At 33.7% G+C, this 7,589-nt stretch overlaps 1 protein-coding gene across 7 annotated transcripts in view; it reads right to left on the bottom strand.

Annotated features, from left to right (window-relative positions):
- Positions 1–675: 675 nt before the first annotated feature.
- FYB (FYN binding protein) overlaps positions 676–7,589 on the bottom strand; it is a 181,550-nt gene continuing 174,636 nt past the window's right edge. For all 7 annotated transcript variants that reach the window (XM_010853737.1, XM_010853739.1, XM_010853743.1 and 4 more), the window contains 3 exons: positions 5,970–6,003; positions 3,587–3,618; positions 676–2,799 (listed from right to left, as the gene is read on the bottom strand). In XM_010853737.1, coding sequence (XP_010852039.1) covers positions 2,777–2,799; positions 3,587–3,618; positions 5,970–6,003 — 89 coding nt within the window. In that variant the 3' untranslated portion in view covers positions 676–2,776. The remainder of the gene's footprint in view (positions 2,800–3,586; positions 3,619–5,969; positions 6,004–7,589) is intronic.

Below are 7,589 nucleotides of genomic sequence, written 5' to 3'. Positions count from 1 at the left end.
TCTCATGTGAGGGTCTTTCTTTCTTGACCAGGGACAGAACCCAGGCCCCAAGCATGGAAGCATAGAGACCTAACCACTAGACCACCAGGGAATTCCATTTACCATACCATTGAAAGACAACAAGGTGAGGAAAAGAAGATAGAACAGACTGTAGTTAGAGGGGTATTTGGATGGTAGGCAAGATTTCCTGTTTTTCAAGCAGGAAAGACTTGAGTATGTCTGTAAGCCTAAAGGAGGGAATTTGCATATTGGGAGAAAAAGATAGAAAAGAAGAAATGTAGGAGGGAAAGAGGGATGGGGAAGAAGTGAGACAGGGAGGTTGAGAATGAAATAATTGTGAAAGAAGACTCCAGAGAAGGCAGGAAAACGTGAGATAACAGGTTGTGGCTTTGACTCTGAGTGGTGACATCTTATTTTCTGGGTTAGTGTCTAGATATGGACCAAGGCTTCACCTTGTAGGATATTCGAAGCTTTTGCACTTGGTTATCTCAATTTCTATCACAAAACAGGAGGTGGATATCAGGGACATCAGTGGTGGAAGGTTTGGTTTGAACTTGAGGTATCCCATCCTCTGAGGCCAAAGCCAAAAGAGGTAAGAATGGGCTCAAACACAGTCTTATTCAAGTTATGGGACAGAAAGCCTGCTAGCCTTGATGGCTCGATAAGTAGGAGGCAAAGTTATCTGTGAAGGTATTATTTATTTGTCACTCTTCTCACATGACAAAATTCCTTAGGTAAAACCAAAACAGAAATGATATTTAGTATATTAAAATTAATACTTCAGATATTTCCTTTATATGAAGGCAATTGCCTATTACATAAATCTTTCACAGGCATGTATCTGTTTCTTTGTATATGAACCAAAATTCTAAAAGATTCTCCTGATATAATTTAGCATTTTTAAAACTGACCTTGTCTTGAGTTTATACTATTCTCAATCAGAAGAAAAAATTACTGGAAACATACTGTCAGTGTATTCTGTATATTTGTTACCTGATTTAACAATCAAAAACCACATTTGGATGATGTAATTTTATCCGATTTTAAAGTAAACTCATCACATGAGCAAATACTGTCTCCCTCTAACAAAAATTAGACATCAAAATATTTCATAATTGGAAGGGATCTTTTAAGACCAGTGTCTTCTAATCTGGGAGCCTCAGACTCCCAGAATGTATACATGGAATGATAGTAATTGATGATCTATTTTTACATTTCAAAGTGCCTAATAGAAACCCCACTTAACCCATATGAAGACTTTGAATTCCTTTACAATTACTTGGAATTATTTCAATTCAGAGGGGCTACTCTTCAGAATCTCCAATGGGTGGGCCTTTGCAATATTAAAACATGGGTAATACATTAATCGTTATTTCATCACCGAGTTTTAAAAATCAGGAAAAGCTTCTAAAGCACAGGGCTAGGGCAGAGGAGGATTATAGAAGTTAACTGATAGTGAAAACATTGGGAAAAACTGACTTAGTCCAATCTTGAAATCTGCAAATGAGATAACTATTAATAGGAGGAGGATTAATAATTTATCCAATATCACATCAAGGTTCATTAATAGCAGAGCCAGCATTAGGATTTGCTCAATTCATATGTTGTTTGTTTAGTCACTAAGTCCTGTCTGACTCTTTTGTGACCCCATGGGCTGGAGCCTGCCAGGCTCCTCTGTCTACGGGATTTTCTAGGCAGGAATACTGGAGTGGGTTGAAGTTGAAAAAGTTTCCTAATATACTTTTTTCTTGGGTGTTAGGTCTCTTCAGTTTGTGTCATGTTTAGTGTTCTTAGCATTTGGAACCCAAATGATTCACATTTTGTTTTGGGGTTGTCTTTGGTTGAGTATGTACTAATATGAAACACCCCAGCCCAAACGCTAAGATTTATTAATTTGTATCCCCTCTATTGGCTAACTTTCCAGTAAAGTGGTTTAAAGTTTTTTCCATGGAGGTAATTGAAAAACAAAACCTTTAAAAGAGCCTTCATAGCAAAGAGGTGCATTAAAGGCTAGTTACTTTCAAACTTCATTCTTCATAATTTTAGGGTAGTCTTCATTCATATCCACTCTAGTTACAATAGAACTTTAAACAGAATTATACTGTTAGCATACAGTTCTACAAAAAGAAAACATTTTAGACTCTTCCACCGTTTTAATCTTAGGTGTGTATAGGAATTGCATACATTCTCATCAAATAATTAAAACATATTCACAATTAACAAATAGAGACAAACTTTATACAAAAGTTCCACTACTACTATCATTTTTAAAAACATTTAACCCACCAATAAGAGAGGAGACAGCCCTGCCTTTTAAAAGCTAGGTAATTTGAATGGAGAATATAAGATATGATCATTAGAAGTACAAACAATAGTTTTCCCTCTTAGGAAAAGTCTAAAAATTTCCTTCCTTATATTTTTTGTTGTTCTTTATATTTCTTTAGACAACACAGTCATTTCTTCTCAAGTGATTTTTTTTAGGAAGAGTTGTCTTTTAATGGACTAAAAGAAGTGCCTTCATTGTAGCTGAGGCAGAACTGGGTTTTTAATATTTCTTACATCTTATAAATACAGTCTTCTAAGACGTTGATTAGGCAGAGCTATCGCTTTCCAAGTCCAAAATTTCAAGATGTATGAAAGTAATTGGAATTTTTTGACAAAAGTACTAAGTAGCTTTGTGCATTCATTTTCTATGATACTCGATAAGACAAGTCAATTAAAACCCAGACTTCACATTGATGTCAAATGAACATAGCAGAAGGACCAAGACTGAGAGCTAGTCATTGTCATAGATGCAACCTGAAAGAAGAAAACAAATTTAAATTAGTTACACAAAATACATATTCTCTAAGTGTTCATACATTGGAAATGTAAATGATTCATACTGTCCTGGTTGAGGATTAAGAAAAAGTAGAATTGGCTCACTTTATGAAAAAGTAGTTAAATGGAAGGCCATATGTTTATTTAACACTCATTGCTTAGTATACTTTTCCAAACAAAGTTTCTGGACAAATCTATTCTCTACCAAAATGAGACTCAGGATTATTTAATCTGAAACTTTATTAAATATACTTTTTGAAAGTAATTCTGGATGAGGCTGAAAATACTAGGCATCAGTAAGAATCTTACATTTAAAAGGAGACTAAAAGGAACATTACACTATGCTTCATTTCAGGTGAGATTAAATTTTTAGATCGTAATTTAGAAGTGTTCAATGCTTAGATAATACTAACGAGTAATACATGTTATGAAATATGTACCTATTTACTGTCCAAGCATAAATATTTTTTGTGGGTAAAAGCAATCCTTATTAAGATTCATGGTATAATGAAAGATTCACTAAATATTTTTATTCTTTTATTTTTCAAAGGAAATAAAGAAGAGATTTTCTCTTGATTTCCAGTCATTTACAAAAATAAGTTTTTTTTTTCATTATACCAAGGTATTTACATTTCCTAACATTTTCAGATAATTCAAATTCTGATCAGATTGGAAGGCTCTTATTAATCCAGTAAGCTATTTCCAGTATTTGTAAGAACAGTAAATTCACCATTCTTCCCTGTGGTGAGGGCCACATGAGACTTACCATCAGCAATATCATCATAAATCTCTCCATCACTGTTAAGTAGAAAATAAATTTTACTTTAATGAAATAATCTTCTTAATATTAAAATAACATTAGGTTAAAAGTTTAATAACATTATTTCATGTGATACAAGGCATTTAAGGATGAGAAGTATTATGATGATGAGTATTATGTGTTATACATTTATAAATGGGAAGAAATTTCATATACATCTGCATCTTCTTTTATTGACTTAATCTAATCTTCTGTTTCGTTCTTAAACACACACGCACACACACAAACTTATTCTATATCACAGACATACAGAATAGTGAAAACATGCCCCAACAACACAGACCATGCCTTATTCATCTTTCAGTTGAACTATAAGCCTAGCATATATCTGTCCTTGGTTAAGAAATGTTTGTTGAACCGAACAAACTGAAAAATCAAAGCACAGTACTCTGGGGGCCCTCATCTAAAACTCTGATGAATTCTTTATGTTTGTTAACATCGGATGTATACTACTTTCATGTGAACTTCAAGTGTTGAAGGAAATACAAAAATATTTGGCATAGGAAATGGGTGTATCATTTTTACAATGTTTCTAATTATAATTTGTAAATATTAATTAAAAAATATATAAGTATTGGTTACAAAATAAGCAGCCAGGATATGGTTCATAGGTGATTCTTATGTTACATAATTTAAAAAAATGTTTGTGGTTATAGGCAGCATCCCTAATAATAGTTAGTGACTTTTACACATTTTAGGTTTTATCTGATCCTGAATCTTTGTGACATATTCTATTCCACACATACACTGAGTCCCTCCTATGTACCAGGAGATTTATAAGACACAGCCTTTGTTTCTAGAAGCTTATAAGGTAATGGAGGAGACAATGACACGCAAGTAATTAAAATAGAATTATAAATATTAATAGAACCTTGAAATGGAGGACACGGTTTTGAAGTGCAGAAATGTGAGGTGGGTTTGTCACTTAGTCCAGACCTACTCTTGGTTCCTGCACTACCTTTGTGCATTTAGAAGCAACAGGCTTTTCAAATTGCTGCTAACCATGGCAGATGCCGTGAGTTCCCTCTGTCTTCTGTTTGAATCCTTTTTCTGAGATTGAGGAAGGATTTGGCTAATGGAAATTTGATACAAATGCAAAGAGGACAGATTTTTTCTACCGTTCATTCAATAAACGTTTATTAACTGTTCACCTCAATAGATGGTAAAGCAATAATTACTTAGAGAGTACATTTTCTGAATTCTTTCTAAATCATCCTGTAATAATCACTGATGAAGATGTGATCCCATTATTTGTCACACATTCTCTCCTTGAAATTTTTATCTTTCATAGAGTAAAGCCCATTAAAAAGTCCAATGCCTACTACTGTGACTAATGCTCTGAAGAAAACAAAAGTGTTATGATTATTTTTCTCTTGATTCTTTTCTAGTTTGCTGACAGAGCACTTAACCTTCAGTTGTCTCTTTCTGATGGTGTCAGGTTGTTTATGGCTACAGTTTGTGAATCCTCCTTGATTTCTTAATTATGCCAAATTCTGTAAATCTCCAGATTGGTATATGACCTACTTGATAATGGAGCTCATTTCTTACACCGGTTTACTTGGGACAGAATCTTATAACATTGGTGGGGGGGAGGGAGAGGGGAGTGTGACTCTACTAGCACTAGTATCAGACCGTGACAATGTCCTATTCATAAAAATAGAAGAATCATTGACCTCTATCTTTTCTTTTTGGCATGCTTCCAAAAAAGGCAACTTAATATTCTATGATGCAGGGCGTGAGTAAAGAAAAGCCCTCAATTAGGAGCCAAACTATAAGCTGTTAGCAGGTGATATTTGTACCTACTCTGCAGAAGCTATTGATCTCTGATCAATCCAATCAACTGCATTTTTGTTTTGTTTTGTTTTTTTATGTTTTTTTTTTTTTTTGGCTGTGAGGCATGTGGAATCTTAGCTCCCTGATCAGGGATCAAACCTATACCCCCTGCATCGGAAGGTGAAATCTTAACCACTGGACCGCCAGGGAAGCCCCTCAACTACATTAATAGCTAGTGAAAAGCAAAGTACTAATGAAAGTGCTTGCACTTTTGACCTGTATCCAATGTTTGCTATGTCTGTCTCCAATGAATATATAAAACCAGCAATGGTATAACCATGAATGAGAAGGGCTCCTCTTTTAGATTTAAAAGAGTGATACTTAAAACTGACTTCATTATGGATACTACCATATTGACATTAGTATAGAGTATTGTTTTAAAATTTATTTATGATAGTTTAGTAGATTATGTTATTTAAATGATATTAGGAATCCTTCCTAAAGAAAAGAATATCATTCTTTTTGAAAGTATAGTAGGAGCAGAAAATAGGCTTACTTGTCCACCAAGTAGCTCCGAAGGACATAACCATCTAAGAAGGAAAAAGAAAACATATTTTATTAACAATATAAACTTTAAAAGTCTCTACTATTTTTAAATAAATTTAAATAGCATTTAATAATTAAATATCATATAATATATTGAATAATTATATCTATCTCCAAATATGACTCATTTTTGTGTGTCCACTGTTCTCTTTCTTTTTTCTCTCTCTCCTGTTTTCCACCATTTACAATATTTCTTCCTTCTCCCTTAAATTAAAAACCAATATGTTGTAGCCCAAGCTTCTTTCACAGTTCAATCTATTTCTTCAAGGTGTTACCCATGTGGCACAATTTTAAGAATTTGTTAAGCATAATTTCTCCAGTTACAAGAGTAGATCACAGGGGTGTGTGCTTAGTCATTCAGTCATGTCTGACTCTTTGCGACCCCACGGACTGTAGCCTGCCAGGCTCCTCTGTCCATGGGGATTCTCCGTGCAAGAATACTGGAGTGGGTTGCATGCCCTCCTCTGGGTTGGATCTTCCCAACCCAGGAAACAAACCAGGGTCTCCTGCATTGCAGGTAGATTCTTTTATCAGCTGAACCACAAGGGAAGCCCAAGTCATGGGTAGGGATTTTAAATATCTCCAGGTCTAAGACTTAACTTTTCAATTTTTTTTTTACACTGAACAGTCAGAATTATATTCTACTCCCCTTTCAGATCCACAATCTAGTGGTTACTTGGGGGAGTGTGCATTCGAAAAAGTTTCAAAACAGCTCTCTTATAATCAGCGTGAAAGATCTTCCACTATTGCTTTTACCGCTTGACAGAATGTCAATGTTTGTATTTTCATCTTTCATGGAACAAATAATTATTAGAATAGCAGATATCAGAGATTCCAGTGATTCCTCTGTTAAATAGAAAATAGACATTTTATACAGGAAAGCAAATTATTTTTTTCCACTTTATTTTTGCCCTTCTTGAGCAAAATACTCCTAAGAAAAAATATGGACTATTTTTCACAAGAAAGTGTCTGCTGACATCTAATTAATTTACTAACCTTTATAGCTGTTAATTTTGTGTTAGCACCTAGTCACTATTGCATGCTTACCATTAGTACCGTTTATAGTTTTGCCAATCAGCATCTAAATAATTTCTTTCACTGAGTCAATTTATTGGTTTTGCTCCACCTCAGATCTGGTTTTGGGATCTAAATCAGAGTAAATGTGTAAAAAATGACAAAGCAGGAAGTTCATAAATGAAAATTAATACCAATGTTAATAAACTTATTTAAACATATTAATATCATATTGCCACTGACTTAACATGCAAAAATTTTAAGTATAATCATATAACTGAAATTGTGCATTAAAATTTAAGGAAACAAACTTCCCCTTGACATATTCCAGGGTAAAAATACTCCACCAAATATTCTGTCAAGAGATTCACCACTTTTTGATAAAAATTTTTATCAAATTTTTTATCTTATTTTATGAGTCATATTTGAAAAATAAAGAATCAAAGTTATCTTTGAATTGCTGTAGCATAGAGGTAATGAAGCATGTGTCAAAATGATAAAAACAGACTAAAGTAATATTTTTCTTGGAATATTAAAAAATTAGACCACGTTATAT

Source organism: Bison bison, unplaced genomic scaffold (assembly GCF_000754665.1).
Source record: "Bison bison bison isolate TAMUID 2011002044 unplaced genomic scaffold, Bison_UMD1.0 scf7180017864331, whole genome shotgun sequence".
NCBI classification, from domain to species: Eukaryota; Metazoa; Chordata; class Mammalia; order Artiodactyla; family Bovidae; genus Bison; species Bison bison.
Note: the sequence above shows the minus strand (reverse complement) of the source record. Positions and strands in the feature narration are given on the sequence as shown.